This window comes from Bos grunniens, chromosome 12 (assembly GCF_055505025.1).
Source record: "Bos grunniens cultivar Pamir isolate PY7600 chromosome 12, Bosgru_T2T1.0, whole genome shotgun sequence".
NCBI classification, from domain to species: Eukaryota; Metazoa; Chordata; class Mammalia; order Artiodactyla; family Bovidae; genus Bos; species Bos grunniens.
In genome coordinates this window covers 36,293,572-36,310,906 of record NC_141176.1, presented here as the reverse complement: position 1 = coordinate 36,310,906, position 17,335 = coordinate 36,293,572, and the positions used below count along the sequence as shown (strand labels likewise).

Below are 17,335 nucleotides of genomic sequence, written 5' to 3'. Positions count from 1 at the left end.
AATTTGGTTGCACACAAATGGACATGAAACCCCATAGAAAACCCCATAGAAAAGACACCTGATGGAATTTTTCTCATGGCTCAGCCAGCCTTGACTGTGAATAACATTTTAACATCTTTAAATGATTCTTCTAGGAGCCAGCCTGGTCACATGACCCCAGCTCAGCATCCTCCAAGCAGCAAAGCCTGTCCACACCCACACTGTGCATATTTCTCAGGAACCCACTAGTGGTGAGCATAGGGCAGGAATAACCCTTTTGTCTCCTTCCCCAACTATCTTTCTGGTGACACAGGCTTTTCCGTAACTCAGGCAGAAGGATCCCAGAGTCTCAGACAGACACAGTGGTAACTTACCCATTTAGTGTTATGAAATTTTTCATATACTTTTACAAAACCAGCTATAGATGAAATTAGAAGCTACTATTCTATTCTATTCAAAGGGCTTCCCAGGTGGTGCTAGTGGTAAAGAACCTGCTGGCCAATACAGGAGACATGAGATTCAAGCAGCACATCCCTGGGTTGGAAAGATCCCTGGAGGAGTGGCAACCCTCCACTATTCTTGCCTAGAGAATCCCATGGACAGAGGATCTTGGAGGGCTACAGTCCATGGGGTTGCAAAGAGTTGGACGTGATTGAAGCTACTTAGCACACATTCTGTAATAGATTTTAAATAACCATTATATGAATCAATTATATTTTAATATTTAAATGATATATGAGATGTTACAAAATTATTTTAATTACAAGTATGTAATTTAAACTATTATGTATTATTACAAAATGTTTTTATAAACTATTCTTGGCAACAGTAAAGTATTTACTCTCATTGAAGTATACTGAGTACCATTTTTTTGAAACCATGTCAAGCATCACGAAAATATTAGGATTCTGTCTGTCCTATAGAACTGCTAAATAGTTATCTAAACCCTAGTTTCTACTTTTAAAAAAATGTCTATTAAATCTATTTTCACTTTAAAAGCCTGGATGCTGAAAAGGGAAGTGAACAAACCTTTGAAGTAGATGAAACTCATTTTTAATTGTCAGAATTTAGAGTCTAGTTTTTACACCTCTTTTTTAGAAACAGTTACTGCCCCTTCCCCCTCAGTTTTCCATTTTCTTCTGCACCATTAAATCATACTGTGGCAATAAAATAGTCCCAAGCAATCTCTGTAAGTCAGCATTCTACCCGTGGGAGTGGAAAAGGCACCATGGTAAGGAAGCTCAGGGTGTCTTGAACCACCCCACCATTGGTAGTAACTCATGGTATATAAAGTCTTCATTCCTCATGCAAAATCACATCTAAGCTTTTGAAACGAGGCTGTTTGCTATTAGAAGCCATCGCCAACTATTAGAAGCCCTAGTCTGTTTCACTGAGGGAAGCTGAAATGCGTTCCTGTAGCATACACCACATGTCACACAATGGACAGCCTCTTGGGGGCAGTGTAAACCACTCACACCTGAAAGGCCATAGTTAAATTCAACAAGAGCATCTAATTATACCCCGTTTACATATCATAATCTGAGCCTTTGAAATAAGAGGAACCTATAATGAATGGTTCCTTGCAGATCAAAAGAACACGTCATATTTTAAATTTTCACTTAAAAAACGTGTAACAGAGTTTGAAGCATTAGGGAGCGCGTCCACTGTTGAGGACTGAAACGTCAAAGCAAATAAAAGAACCAAGATTCTCTGTGTTCACCTTTAATGCAGGGGAAATGGCAAAGAGAGCCCTAAGTGGATCAACCAGACCCTGTGCTCTTCAGGCCCTGGCGTTTCTCTCCTTTCCTCAAAGAAACGGAGACAAATGCCATGTCCTTTGCCTAAGTAGGCATGGCCACCAGGGCCAGCTTTGCCCCACGAGGACTGGTTTTAGAGAAAAGTGGCAGAGGCTCTGAGTCTGCCTTCAATGTGACACTTTCAGGGGTGGGGTAGGGGGCACAGCCTCTAGGGGCATCTGGGGTTGCATGTGCGATCTACTGGGGAGGGGGTCAAAGGTGGCCCTGAAGCCGAGCTGTACCCGGGGCGGGGTGGGGGGTACCACCGGCTGACTGTGCCCCACGGCCGAGCACAGATCGCACTCCTCTTCTATCTAAACACGACGACCACTATAGTTACACTGGTTTTTTGGACTTTGCAGAACAAAATCGAATCAGCAAGTAACACAGCTCAGTGACATTGAGCAGGATGCAAATTCCAGACACTGCGATCATGAAGACTGTGAAGACGGTCTTCTCTGTGGGCCTGGACACGAAGCAGTCCACCGTGTTGGGGCAGGGCCAGGCATTGCACTTCACCAGGCGCTGCATGGCGAAGCCATCATACATCACGTAGAAGACATACATGAAGGCAGCCTCGAAGATGACGCGGAAGAAGATGCTGCCCGTGTAGGTCCACCACAGAGAACCCTCGATCCGGACCTTTTGCTTCTTGATCTCTTCAATGTCCTTGAACTCGGTCTTTATCTCTCCCCTGATGAACTTGCGCTTCTTCTCGTGCCTGTAGTAGGCCACGTGCATGGCCACCAGCAGGGCAGGTGTGGACACAAAGATGAGCTGCAGCGCCCAGAGCCGGATGTGCGAGATGGGGAAGTAGTGGTCGTAGCACACGTTCTTGCACCCAGGCTGCAGGGTGTTGCACACGAAGTCGGCCTGCTCGTCCCCCCACACCTCCTTGGCGGCCACCACCAAGATCATGATTCGGAAGATGAAGAGGACGGTCAGCCAGATCTTGCCGATGCTGGTGGAGTGCTTGTTCACACCCCCCAGGATCGTCTGCAGTGCGCCCCAGTCCATCGTCTCGTTTGGGCGGCTTGTGCTGGAAAAGAGAGCGACACAGCGCAACACGGGGTAAGCATGTGGGACCAGCTTGGGGAGGCTCAGAGAGGCTGGCCCATGAGCACCAGCCATCTCAAAGGGCCAGTTCTTACACAGCCTCCCTCAACAAGGGGAAACAAGAGCAACCAGGCTTGCCATGGGGTTTGCAGTGCAGCAGGCAGTCGACCGTGGACGCGTTCTCTGTTCTCTAGAAAAGAGGGGTGTACTCACCCCAGTAACGCACCCAGCCTTCAGCACAATGAACTCGTGGGGTGGGGAGGGAGCACCCCAGCAAATGTGCCCACTGACCCAGGGCCCTGGGTGTGCTGACCAAACCCTCAGCAGACACCCCGTTTGGGTCTCCCTGACCCTCCAGCAGCATTCAGCACTCCCAAGTGTTTGCTGGCCTCCAGCTCTGGATGGTACTCTGGGCTCGTGCCTCCTGGGGCCAACCTCGCCTTCAAGGCCAAGAGGCCATGTCTCCCCACAGGACCTCCTTCCTTAAGTTATTTCAGTTTTCTGGACATGGGATGCAGTGGCGAAATGACTGTCCCCAAGGGTAAAATTCATGTTTAACATTTCCCAATGGGTTTCACTTCCTTTCCCTGTACAAAAGGGAGCCAGTTAGAAACGGTCCTTCCTCAGGGAAGAGCCAGTGTGTGCCTGGGTTTCTGTGTGCGCTCTGTGTGAGGGCTGGGGTTCTCGTTGTCCTGCTGGGACTGACCAGTCAGTCAGTACTCAGGTTTGAAAACTGTTCAGATGGTACATTTTTATTGTGGCTATGGTTTTAATTTAGACGTGCTTCTAAAGAGGTGCATCGTAAGAAAATAAATAAAAGCTTAACTCAGTGAGTCCCCAGGGACTGGCCGTTGCAGGCACCCTCACGGTATTGAGGGTCAATGTGGACGCTGGGAGGTGACATGCTGCTCACTGGAGAGGACCTGGGGAGCCCGGGCATTCGCCTCCAGGAGCTGGTGGCCTTCTCATCGCAGGGTATGAACTGTCTTCATTTACGTGCAGTCACACCCGTCTGTCTCAATCAAGCCTCTTATAACAAGGCTCCACCCTCCACACAATCTGATGAGTAATCTGTGTCTACACCTTCCGAACTGGTTCTCAGTGCTTCTTCTTGCTTAAAAGCTTAGTGTTCTCCTTATTCTGAGCAAGTCGGGTCCTGTTTCCCGCTGGACTTCCCGAGTAGCCAGGGTAGGGGGGGTGTGCAGTCTGATCACCCAGCCGCCTATGGGGCACTGCTTGGGGCACCCAGGCCTGGCTGAACCATCCATGGCCACTCCTTCAGAGGAGGCAGCCCAGACACGAGAAAGTCAGGACAGGAGAGCTATGAGCACTGAGACACTTGGGCAGCTTGGCTTGAAAGAGGGAAATGTCACCTGGAAAAGGCTCAGCCCTGACCCTGAACACAGATGGCCTGGAGGCCTTGAGTTCCTCTGAGCTGGCCCGTCCTGGCCGGCAGCGTGACCACCATCCCTGTGAAATCAGACCCTCCACTTCTCGGCCTCATTTACTAAGGGCCAACAGGACACTCTCTGAATTAGCCCGTGTGACTTGTATCAGTGCATCTGGCTAAAGATTCGGGGTGGGTGGGTGCCAGCTCAGGACCCGCATTCCTTTAACCAGTCAACCAGTGGCTGATGTTCAGAAAACAAAGTGGAAAGTAAACCCTCCATCCTTGTCCTTTTGTAAAAGCTCTTGGTTGGGCGGCAGCTTCCTGTCCAAAGATCCCTGAGGCAGAGGAGCTAATTAAAGTTTGACCCCCATGGGACAGGGTGACAGGAGAGGAGGGCTGGCCTGGTGACCAGGCCGGACAAAAGCATTCTCAACATTCATCCTGGCACTGACCCCTGCCCTTCCTGACCTGTCTACACCACCTGCTCGGTGGGCGGAGGGGCGACCTTGTCGGGGGGTGGGGGGGTTGCTGCTGGGTGAGGCGCAGGTTGTATAAAGGTCACCAGGAGTCCTTCACCCGTTAATTCCTCAACCCTCACTTTTTGGGTGGTGGCCCTTGTCTCCACAGACTCCGCCCCCGACTCAAAGAGGGGATGGGGACGCGGCTGTCACCGCATCTAGAGACGGGGGGCGCGGGGTCAGCTCTCAGGATGCGGGAGGACGGTGAGGCCTGGGCCCCGGCAGGCGGGGGAGCCCCGAAGCACGGCTCCCCGTGTGTAACCGGCGCCCCGAAAGCCGCCCCCACGACTGCGCTTGGAAGCCCAGCTAGGAACTCGAGCTCGGCGAGGGAAAGAGGCCATGCCGGCCGCTGGGCTCCCGCTCCGCCGCGGAAGGTCAGCTTCCTGCAGGTTGAGCTTCCGCTTCAAGCCCGAGACCGCGTTTTCTTTCTGAGCGAAACCTCCGGCGACCGGAGGCTCCGGGTGAAGAGCCCGGCGGCCGCGCCAGCCTTGCCGGAGGAGCCGCGAACACCCCGGGCGAGTCCGCGCACCTGTCCGCTCCCGGCCCTGCTCCCGCTCGACCGCGCGCTGCGCACCAGACTCGGCCCGAGGAGCTCCGGCCACAGGTTCGCGATCGCCTCCCGCCCGGAGCCCAGAGCCGCTGTGGCCACTGGCCCGGGCGCGGGGCCTCGGTGCGCGCCGGGTGCAGCCTGGGGACCCGGGTCCCTCCCCGCGGGGTTCCAGAGCCCCTGGCGGTCCCGGGGTCCCTCTCCGAGGGGCTCCACAGTCCCTGGTGGTCCCAGGCTCCCTCTCCGAGGTCCCTCTCCCCAAGGGGTCCCACAGCCCCCTGCCTTTCTGGGCAGCCGAGAGTGGTCGCCGGCCTTACCGGTGGGAGCGGGGCGCACGGGCGGAACGCGCGGCGGCTGCGAGGGAGTTGCGGGGATCGCGGGAGTCGCGGGGGTGTCTGAGTCCGGAGAGCGCGGCGCGCGGGGCGCTCAGGCCTTCGACACCTGTTGGACCGGCGGCGCCTTTTAACCGCGCCCCTCACCCCGCCTCCTCCCGAGAGGTGTTGAGAAAGTTCGGAGGGGGCGGCTCCTCGGCGTCCGGCCGCCCCCAGCGCCGAGGGGCGGGGCGCGCCGCCGGGGGTCCGCGGCGCTTCCCCCGGCCCGAGCGCGGTGGGGCTGGGGTTCCCAGCGTCTCGGGCGCAGGGTTGGGGGGGTGTGTGTGTGTGAAGTGAAAGGTTTGGTGCCGTTGCTGTTACTGTGGTTTCTGCCTGGACGGGTCCTAGAGTGCTGTGGTGGTCAAAGCTCGGATTTAATTAATTAATTACTGCAAAATAGTTGAAGAGAGTGTTCAGGCGCGGAGGGCCGTTACCTCCGAGGCTCTGCGGGCGCGCGGGTGCCCGGGCCGCTTCCCTTCTGGGAATGTGGGTTCGCGGTGGGCGAGGAGGGGCAGCGCTGCGCTTGGCCGAGTGCCTGCTTGTTTCTCCCCCAAACCTCACAGGCAGACTTAACAAACGTCTCCTTGAGTTTCCTGTGTGACTCGATCCCTCAACTATGCGCCGAGGGCCGGGGCTGGCGGTGGTGGGGAGACCCTGCGGGCGCACCCAGGCCTGCGCCCCAGCGAGGGTGCTCAGGGCCCTGCCGGTGTACTCCGCCTCCCACGGCCGAGAAATCGCGAGGATGTTACCCAACTCGGGGTCGGGGGGCCGCCACGAATGAAGTCCCCAGACCCCTGCCCTGCACACTCGCCGGGAAGGGGAGCGCGACTCGGGTTTCTGGAGACGATCCTGGGGAGCCAGCTCCTCTCCCGGAAGCCTGGTCTCGGATTACAGGGTTCATTGTTCCCCTGTGGTTGGGTATTCTGAGGTCCACAGACAGCGGATGGAGAATTAAAATCGCAAGACTGGGCCGGGTCTGGGAACCTGTGTCTAGCATGAGGGGTGGGAGTGGGGGCCAGGATCTGGCTCCAGGATTCCCTCAAAGAGGGCCGCCGCGAGGTGCGGGCGTACTCTCTCCCACCTCCGCTTTACTTGAGTCGTCTTTAAGTTGAGCAGAGATGATTCACCCTGACAGGGCAGATCTGGCCTTACAAATGAGTTTCCCATGAGTGCCAACACTGGCGTAAAGATATTGACTTTTCCTTGTAAAATTTGTACCCCATCGTCACGGGCCAGCTTGGACCTTTCTTGCCTGGAGAACCTGAGTTTGTCCCGCGGTCACTACCCGACCTTGCTGCCCAAGGTCTTAGTTCGGGAGGGAGTGTTCACGAACAGAGAAGTCCAGGAAGGCCCATCTGAGAGATGTGCTGAATCGGCAGGTTGGAAATGACGGCAAAGGCGGGTGGCTGGGGGAGAGCTCGCTGCCCACCCGCAGCCTGGGGCCACCCTTCAGGTGGTCAGGGGCAGCGCTCTATGGGGGGTCTCACATTGGAGTGAAGGAAGGATCTGGCATCTTTGTAGAAAGCCAGCTGATAAAGATGGCTTGCAGATTGAAAGTTGATTCGCTTTCTCCCACTGACAAATTTCTCCTGGCTTTTTGTGTCTATAGCAAGATTGCAGGTTGCTGTTCAGCTTCTCTTTCCTGTTTTCCCTGACTTATTCTCCTGATTTGCATAATGACTGCCGGGTTGTTGGCTAATTGTATATCTAGCCACTCTGCGTTTTGGGTTTTATAGTTAGAATGCCTACAGCTCTTAACTCTTAATTACAACTCAGCACTTGGTTTCCTTCTGTTTGTTGTGACTTTTGTTATTTTCTGTGTGGGTGCTTTCTTCCCAACCAGACTTGGATTCCAGTGGAGCAGGAAATCCCCTGGAGGTATTTCTGTGTCCTCCAGAGCAGAGAAGGGGAAGAGGAAGTGATTGAACAGGGTCTCAGGTCTGGACACGTGGAGTCACCATCACATGATCTTAGATGGGTATGCACTTAGCAGATCACACCAGGGGTTAATCATTTTTCTTTATAAATCCTGTAATTATGTTGTGAACAGTACACTCATGTTGCTGCATTATTTTTGGTTAAAAGCATTACTGTGTTATACATAAACATTGAAAATGAGCCTTCATCCTGTGACCCTGGGTTCAGGTCTTCATTTTGAATATAACAGCCCCCGGAGAAGGCTGCCTACCCCCACCCTGACCTCAGCTCCGGCCTCCCCAGCCTGATGGGCGCACCTCTCTGGCCTTGTCTACTGGGCGCCGAACACAATAGAGGATAGGTTTGGAGTCTGATGGAAGAGCTTGGTGTCTCCGGGGTAGGGCTCAAATGAAGCTGATATGGAGGACTGGCCCTTTCCAGGGATGGCCAGGCCCTTCCTTGCTAAGTCACTTCAGTCGTGTCTGACTCTGTGCGACCCCATAGACGGCAGCCCACCAGGCTGCCCCGTCCCTAGGATTCTCCAGGCAAGAACACTGGAGTGGGTTGCCACTTTCTTCTCCAATGCATGAAAGTGAAAAGTGAAAGTGAAGTCGCTCAGTCGTGTCTAACCCTCAGCAACCCCATGGACTGCAGCCTACCAGGCTCCTCCGTCCATGGGATTTTCCAGGCAAGAGTACTGGAGTGGGGTGCCATTGCCTTCTCCGAGGCCCTTCCTTACTGAGTAACTATTAATGACTAACTGGTACGCACCTGTCACTTCACAGTGTCAGCGCTGTGTTGATGAAGCATGCTTTGTAGCAAGCAGTCAAATCCCAGGTGTTCACAATTGAGCTGAACCTTTGTGCAATTGTCAGGCTGTAAAGGGAAATGCTAATGTGAAAAGCTATTTGATATTTTAATTTGACAGTTGTTTTTATCAGTAAACCAAAAAAGTTGCTATTGAGCAAGAAATCAGTGTGAGACAAATATGTATTTCTTAACATATTGTAATGAATGATTGCCTGCCAGCTGCCTGATGGGGCAGCCCCCGAAACTTCCCTTGGGGAGGATGCTCTGAATGCATGTAAAGAACGTGTCAGTGAAATTTCTGACTCACAAATTCTATGTAGGTGATATCAGAAATGCTCCAGACAAGAAGGGACTTGTGAGAGGTGGGCGCTCTGCCTTAACTCTTGGCAGCTTGGGGGTCACTGGATGTCTCTGAGCTATTGGTTATAAGCCATTAGCTATTGGTCTGCATGCACTTTCTTGACTTTGCTGTTGAAATATTAATCATATTAATAATTGACAAAAAGGGAAAATTCAACCCTCAGATGGGCAGATATTAAGAAGCCCTGGAGTCTCTGTGTAATTAGTTAATAATGACTTACATATGATAATATCATTTTAAAGCAGGAATGGCCCTGGTGTGATCCTTTCACAGTCTTGTGGATAATTATCCCAGGAGAACAGCATCACACTAAGATTTATCCCTGCACCATATTTAGCAACCCACACCCTCACTTGTACACCCTGAAAATTGTTAATGTCAAATAATTTTGGGGAAAAAGACAAACTGTTCCATTCCAAGTAAGTAGAACAGAAAAAGACTTCAGATATCACTATTTAATTGTTTTCTTCACTTTCAAATTAAAGTCATAAAAATTCCAACTTCTGAGTTGTGACTGAAACTGTTAAAGGCCTTTCCGTTTTCCTCATACTATTTTTGGGGGCGAGGGGTGCCCCCCACCACATGGCTTGTGTGATCTTAATTCCCTGACCAGGGATCAAACCCAGGCCCTTGGCAGTGAGAACGCAGAGTCCCAACCACTGGACCAGGAGGGAATTCCCCCTCACTCTATTCTTATGTTCATACATAAACTATTTGGGGGAAGTTTGAATTGTTGGATGTGTTGGTGGCAAGGAAGTGGTAAACAAGTTGATTTCCTTGGCCTTACTGGATGGGTACATGCTCCTACTGGCAAATGCATTGTGGAGTTCTTGTTTGCAAACTGTGGAGAAAATACAAAGATGTTTCCAGATGTATTTGTATCAAGAGCTTGTGTTGGTCAGAAGTGAATCAGATCAGATCAGATCAGATCAGTCGCTCAGTTGTGTCCGACTCTTTGCAATCCCATGAATCGCAGCATGCCAGGCCTCCCTGTCCGTCACCAACTCCCGGAGTTCACCCAGACTCACGTCCATCGAGTCAGTGATACCATCCAGCCATCTCATCCTCTGTCGTCCCCTTCTCCTCTTGCCCCCTCCCAGCATCAGAGTCTTTTCCAATGAGTCAACTCTTCGCACGAGGTGGCCAAAGTACTGGAGTTTCAGCTTCAGCATCATTCCCTCCAAAGAAATCCCAGGGCTGATCTCCTTCAGAATGGACTGGTTGGATCTCCTTGCAGTCCAAGGGACTCTCAAGAGTCTTCTCCAACACCACAGTTCAAAAGCATCAATTCTTTGGCACTCAGCCTTCCTCACAGTCCAACTCTCACATCCATACATGACCACAGGAAAAACCATAGCCTTGACTAGACGAACCTTTGTTGGCAAAGTAGTGTCTCTGCTTTTGAATATGCTATCTAGGTTGGTCATAACTTTCCTTCCAAGGAGTAAGCATCTTTTAATTTCATGGCTGCAGTCACCATCTGCAGTGATTGTGGAGCCCCCAAAAATAAAGTCTGACACTGTTTCCATTGTCTCCCCATCTATTTCCCATGAAGTGATGGGACCGGATGCCATGATCTTCATTTTCTGAATGTTGAGCTTTAAGCCAACTTTTTCACCCTCCACTTTCACTTTCATCAAGAGGCTTTTGAGTTCCTCTTCACTTTCTGCCATAAGGGTGGTGTCATCTGCATATCTGAGTTATTGATATTTCTCCCGGCAATCTTGATTCCAGCTTGTGTTTCTTCCAGTCCAGCGTTTCTCATGATGTACCCTGCATAAAAGTTAAATAAACAGGGTGACAATATACAGCCTTGACGTACTCCTTTTCCTATTTGGAACCAGTCTGTTGTTCCATGTCCAGTTCTAACTGTTGCTTCCTGACCTGCATACAGATTTCTCAAGAGGCAGATCAGGTGGTCTGGTATTCCCATCTCTTTCAGAATTTTCCACAGTTTATTGTGATCCACACAGTCAAAGGCTTTGGCATAGTCAATAAAGCAGAAATAGATGTTTTTCTGGAACTCTCTTGTTTTTCCATGATCCAGTGGATGTTCGCAATTTGATCTCTGGTTCCTCTGCCTTTTCTAAAACCAGCTTGAACAGCAAGAAGTGAATACAAAGCTGTAACTCCCCAGGCAAACTGGTAGGGAGAACTGACTTCTATTAAATATAAAAATTAAATTCTGTAAGCTCTGGTGAGCTGGTCAAATGGAAACTCTGCACAACTCATAAAGGAACAAAAGAGAGTTGTACATTTTAGTTGTGTTAGGACAATATTGTGTTATATATCATCTTGAAGAGGTCCCTAACTTAGAATAAGTTAGGATCTAGTAAATACACTGGCTTTCCTGGTGGTGCTAGTAGTAAAGAACCCATCTACCAATGCAGGAGACCCAAGAGATGCAGGTTCGATCCCTGGGTCAGGAAGATCCCCTGGAGGAGGGGATGGCAACTATTCTTGTCTGGGAAATCCCATGACCAGAGGAGCCTGGCGGCTGTGGTCCACAGGGTCCCAAAGAGTCAAACACGACTGAAGTGACTTAGCACACAGCACACACACAGCACCCTGGTGGCTCAGTGCAGGCCACCTAGTTCGATCCCTGGGTCAGGAAGAACTCCTAGAGAAGGGCATGGCAACCCACTGCAGTATTCTTGCCTGGGAAATTCCATGGACAGAGGAGCCTGCTGGGCTACAGTCCATGGGGTCTCAAAGAGTTGGATAAAATTGAGCAACTAACACTTTATATGGATTGCTTTAGTAAAAAAAAAAAAGAGAGAGACATAGGTTTGATAAAGGGCAGCAGAGCAATGAGTCCTGGTGTGAACTGAGTTTGCTGGACCCTGGCAGATTTTTGTGCAATGCTCGTGTGGACTGTTCTGGTTTAAATCTGATACTATCTGGAGTCCACTGTTCCAGGTCAGTCTTGCACCAGGCGGCTATCTGTTCTCTGGTTGAAAGCCCTCTTTGGGAAATGGACATGGAGTCTTTGATATTAGAATTGAGAGCTGGGTTTGTCCATTAGCCACCCACCTAAACCTCTCCTTGAACTGTTTCAGAAGCTTTCTACTTTGGGGGAAGAAGTACATAGTGGTGTATTGAGTTCTTTGATTTCATCTCATTTTTGCAAAATCACTTTCATGCATTGGAGAAGGTAATGGCAAACCCACTCCAGTGTTCTTGCCTGGAGAATCCCAGGGACCGCGGAGCCTGGTGGGCTGCTGTCTCTAGGGTCGCACAGAGTCGGACACGACTGAGGTGACTTAGCAGCCCCAGTGCTGGGAAAAAGGCACTTGTAACACCCAGAGTACCCAGTAGATGGCACTAGGAGGACTCGACCAGGGGACACCGGGAGGATCCAGGGCCAAAGAGTATCTTTAAGTCCTAGCATTACTGTGAACAGCTCCTCAACAGACTGGGAAACAAATGTCTTTCTTTCATTCACAATGGAATGAAATAGAATAGGAAAAATCAGAACATGGTGCTCTTAATAAGAGTTAAGTCATGTTTCAGGCAGTGTTTGTTTCATGAGTGTTTTCATCTTCACGTGGGTGCTGGCTCCAGGGTAAAATGTACCTGCTGCTATAGATTTGTCATTCCCAGGGTGACAAGATAGTCCCTGTGGCCTCAGGGGAAGTGGTGTCACAGCAGGAGAGAACCCCGGCCCCGAGCTCGGCCGCCTGCTCTCCTGGGCCTCCTCCAAGCTTGGCTCCCAGGTGCTGCAGACCCTTCTCAGGCTGGCAGCGGACCGCCTCCATTAGACTTGTTTCTCCAGGGCTCTTCTTTGGTCTGAGGACGTAGGTTCCAGGGGTGGAGGAGAAGCAGCAGCACCATTTGATTGAATCTTTTACAAACTTAATAAAATTATTTGTCTAAAAAAGGAGCCACGTATAATGCTCTGGTATCCAGCATACTCAGGAGTCATGGGTCAGCTGTTTTAGTGGATCACGTATTTAATGTCAAAAGTGTGGGTTGGACTACTGTGCTGTGGGAAATAGGAGAGATAAATATACAGCCTTTCGTTGTTTCTTTGTGGCCTTTGATCTGTGGTGGTGGCGCTTGGACCCCCTCTCCTTAGTGATGCTCCATCTGTTCAGTGGGTGGTAGGTGGAGATGCTGTGGGTCAGCCTGGAGGATCTGAGCATCATCTGGTGGGAAACATCCATCTTTCCTCACAGGCTCCATGACATTGCACACGAGGTTATTAGGTTGCTAGGCTTTGGAACAACATAGTCCCTGCCTACAGTTTACCAAAGGAAAAGATAGACTGTTGCAGAGGTAATGGATCTGAATGACTAACTAGGTTGTGTGACTGACATACAGAACGCACAGACACAAAGGAAGGACTCCCTGGGTATAATCCAGTGCGAACGGGTGAGCCACTGACACGTGGCTGGATTTCCTGAACTGTGCTCAGTGCTTTAGATTTACCTCATCACACAACTCCAAGAGGGTATTTCTAGTCCAGCCTAGCACCCGGCTTGCAGGAGAAGCTAGAGAAATTAGAGTCCTCCTGGGTTTAAAGGGATTCGATTTGATAAAGGAGGGAATAAATGTTGGGGAAGAGACAGCTGTGGGAGACATCTGCCTCCATCCTCGAGGGAAGATGTGGTCCAGACATCCACTGTGGTTGAAACCGCGGGCCCAGGCTCACCTGCCACCACGCCCCGGCTCTGGACCTGCCAGAGCCGCAGCCCCCTGACCCAGGGCAAACTGGGACGACGGGCTGTCACCGCATGATGGACTTGGCTCCTGACCTCCTGCCTATGTCAGGGAAGATAAGGAGAACCCTTTGAAAGGGAGGAGAAAGCAGATAGCAGTCAGAGAACAAAGCAAAGGAGCTGGCAGGAAAGGGCGGCTGAGGTCTGGTTCCGAGGAATGAAGAAGGACGGCAGGTCCCCAAGAGCGCTTCTCAGCAGCTTTAGTGCAGTTTCATCTATGCAGAGAGTGAGGGCCCGGCTGCCCGCAGGGTGTGTGTTGAGTGACCACACCCGACGCCCTCCCAGGGCAGAGACAGGACAGCCAAGACACTCCCCACAAGTGGGACTGGCTGCTTAAGCCACTGGGAGGACAGACTCATCTTCTGTCCATGGGGCTGCAAAGGGAAGAGTCAGGCCCTCGGGTAGGTGCAGGTTTTATCATCCTGCGTGCCAGGGTCTCAGAGGTATGGGATACAATTGTTTTTGAAATTGTTCCTGCCTGAAATTCCACGTGTCTGTGAGTCTAGCATGAGGCTCCCCATGCAGGGGAGGTGGGAATGTAGGACCCCCAACCCTGGGCTGGCTGAACTTGACCCTGGAATGACCCTGGGACAGGTGCTATGAATGACACTGAGATCTGACTGTTCTGTGGGAAGGTGGAACCAGGCTGGCCATGTAAAAACCAGCTCAAGAGCTTGTTAAACATGCAGATTCCCAGGCTGTGGGGCCGGAGAGGCTGTCCCAGTAGAGGTGGGAACCGTGGTCTGTGATCCACGTTAGTTTGTCCTCATGGTTTTGTGACTGAACTTGGCATTGTCTTGACAGACGTGCTTCAGAGAAACTCGGATCCTGACCCTACGATGTCTACTCTGCCTGCACAGTGTCTGCCTCCTGTTTGGATCGGAACCATGGCGTCCAGGGCAAAGGCGCAATGGGATAAAGCCCCAGACCCCAGCGTCTGGTGAGGAGGAGCCTGGCAGGTGGCCAGGATCATCTCTGTGGTGTGAGCACTGAACACAGATGTTGGCTCCTGACGACTGCTGGGCGCCCCTGCCCCTGGCCCCCAGAACAGAATCCAGGCCGTTCCAGGTCCTTTCGGGGCTGAAGTTCATCCAGAGAAAACCAATTCCCTTCTTGACTTAGGTCTTCCTCTTTCTGAATGTCAACACTGTCTCCGGTTGTATTCATGTTTTGGGTAGAAACTAATCTCTTAGCTAATGAGGTGAGTAAGGGTAACCGCATACAAAGAAACCTCACTTACAGCTGAGTGCTAACTACATTTTAAACCACCTTAACCCCAAATCCAGGTATGATAGCAGAAAAGCTAGAAATAAATTATTTTCGTGTCTGTCTAATAAATCACACTCAGAAATGATTTAGGTTAACAAGAAGCTTCACATTTCTGAGGTTGATTAATGATGGAGTCTATGAGGTCTGCAATGTAGTCTTTACAAAGACTCTTGGCTTTGGTTTCACCGTTAACTTTAGTTCCTCACGGTGGAGAGTTTCCTGTTGTGCTCTTACATCTGAATGGCTCCAAGGCATTCTGTCACTTCTCCTATGTCCCCTCTGACAGTGACCTGAAAAGGCCTTGGGCAGCCGTGTCTGCAGATAGGTGTCCTGGGTGCTGAGGCAGCCTCGGCTGGGAGGTCTTCTCTGAGACCTCAGTCCCCCTCAGGAGGGCGGGGGATAAGCTTCCCACAGCCCTGGCCCCCAAGCTGGGGAGAGAGGGTTGTGAGCAAGACCCCAGCAGATTGCACACACACCCCCACCGGTGCTCGTGCTCAGTGCTAGTGCTCGTGCTTGGTACTCGGTGCTTGTGCTTATTGCTTGGTGCCTGGTGCTCATGCTCAGTGCTCGGTGCCCAGTGCCAGTGCTTGCGGTGTGAAGGACTGTGTCTTGAGGGTACAGGGAGCAGGGTTGGCTCTGCCCTGCACAGAGCCCCCACCCTAGTGGAGAAGCAAGGACCCTGGAGCACAAAGCCCACAGTGACCCTGCGGTGGGGGGTGTCCTGGGAAGGAGGAGGACAGATGGGAGGAGGGAGCTGGCATGATGCCCGGGAGGTGGGGGGTGGAGGGGGGTGAGGGGTGGGGGGGGGAGGGTGAGGGGTGGGGATGGAGGGGGCTGAGGGAAGGATGAGGAGTGGAGGAGGGTGGTGGCTGGGGGGCTGATGGAGGGGTGGGGTGGCATAAATGGCCCTCAGGAATGCTCCATACGGGAGCACCAAGACACCAGTAAGAGAGACTCTGGAATAATCCCAGTGTCACGTCGACTCTTGGTTTATATTGTGGAAAACACGAGGATGGAAGACCATGTACACCACATGAATATGCAATCCACAAAGTCCAGCCTGTGAGAAACTCTGGGAGACAAATGACCCAGATTCTGAGGAAAAAAAACTCGCAGGAAAACAGAAGGGGAGGGTAATGAGCAGCATAAAGAGGTGCAGGAACAAGTTGCTGCCTGGGCTTCAGTGATCTCGGGTTGGCTGCTGTTTCAAAAGGGAATTTTCACTTCCAGGAAGGTGCTTGATGTACTTTTCCTATTCTTCTAGCCAAGTAAAACTTAAATCCTGGAAATCAGATAAAAAATAAATGTACTTTACTCCAAAAAAAAAAAGCAATAGCTGTAAATGCTGGATAGAAGTCCAGGCAGGCCCTGGCCTGTGGTCCTGGGGAGGGCAGGTGACAGCCTGGCTGAGGGTGGGTCAGTGTGAAATGTTCTGGTGGCTCAGCTGGGGCCTGGCCTGGGGTGATGAGGACAGGGGGGGGTTGTGAGGGCAGGGGGGCACTGGCCGGGCAAGTGACAGCCTGAGGGAGGAGGTTGCAGGAGTGGGAGAGGGTTTGGGGTTGGTCAGTGGCTCATGAAAAGTGCACATCACAGAAGAGTTGTCTGCTGTCTCTAGGAATTCCCCAGCCCTGGGAGGGGCCATCTCCCCAGAGTTAGGGAGGCCACAGGCACCAAAACATCAGAAGGAAAAGGTGGGCTTAATACAGGGCCACTGAAAAATCTCAGAACATTTAAAATAATTGAAACGGTAGTGTGTTCTCTGATCACAGTGGAATCAAAGTGTAAATCAACAATTATTAATCAATAAAAAATGGAAAGAAAGAAAACAGAAAAATCTCTGAACACTTGGAAACTAAAACACTCTTCTAAATAAACCATGGGTTGATACAGTGTATTGAATGAAAATTAAAAATTGATTGTATCAAAATTTTGGGGATACAGTACAAGTGTGTTGAGAGGAGATTAATGCAAACAGGAGTGAAGAAGGAAAGACTCAACCATCTATGCTCCCATTTCAATAAATGGAAAAGTGAAAAATAAGCCCAAGGAAAATGAAAGAAAATAATAAAGAGCAGAAATCAATCAAACTGAAACAGAAAAAGAATAGAGCAAATTGAATAAACAAAGAGCCAGAAATATCAATAGAATTGATGAACTAGCAAGACTGACAAAGGGGGAAAGAGAGAGAAGACAAATTACCAGTAACAGGCATCAAGAGGGCACATCAGTATAGACCATAAGGACATGAAAAGGATAACAAGGAGTACTATAAACAATTCTATACTTATAGACTTGCAAGTTAGATGAACTGGGTCATTCTCTCAAAAAACACTCACCAAATATGAAATAGATTATATGAAGATCCTTTTAACTATTAAGGATTTTGAATGTGTAATCTTAATTACATTTCTTGAGAGTTTCTTAAACTCTCAAGAAATGTCCAGACCCAGATAGTTTTACTGGGAAATTCCACCAAACGTTTAAAGAAGGATCACACCTGTTCTGCATGACCTCTTCGAGAAGACAGAAGAGGCGAGAACATTCCCAGTTCGTTTTGTATTGCTGGTGTTACCTGGACACCAAACCAGACAATGACAGAA

General features: G+C 50.7%; 2 protein-coding genes across 2 annotated transcripts; one reads left to right on the top strand and one right to left on the bottom strand.

Annotated features, from left to right (window-relative positions):
* Positions 1–1,009: 1,009 nt before the first annotated feature.
* On the bottom strand, positions 1,010–5,722 carry GJB2 (gap junction protein beta 2). Its single transcript, XM_086329822.1, has 2 exons — positions 5,604–5,722; positions 1,010–2,814 (listed from the first exon to the last, which is right to left on the bottom strand). Exon 2 carries the CDS (start codon positions 2,790–2,792, stop codon positions 2,112–2,114), a length of 681 nt encoding a protein of 226 aa, XP_086185948.1. The 5' UTR covers positions 2,793–2,814; positions 5,604–5,722; the 3' UTR covers positions 1,010–2,111.
* Positions 4,736–14,830, top strand: LOC147361696 (uncharacterized). The gene is made up of 2 exons (XM_086329823.1): positions 4,736–5,343; positions 14,271–14,830. The coding sequence occupies exons 1-2, from the start codon at positions 4,874–4,876 to the stop codon at positions 14,296–14,298; spliced, it is 498 nt and encodes a 165-aa protein (XP_086185949.1). The 5' UTR covers positions 4,736–4,873; the 3' UTR covers positions 14,299–14,830.
* Positions 14,831–17,335: the final 2,505 nt, after the last annotated feature.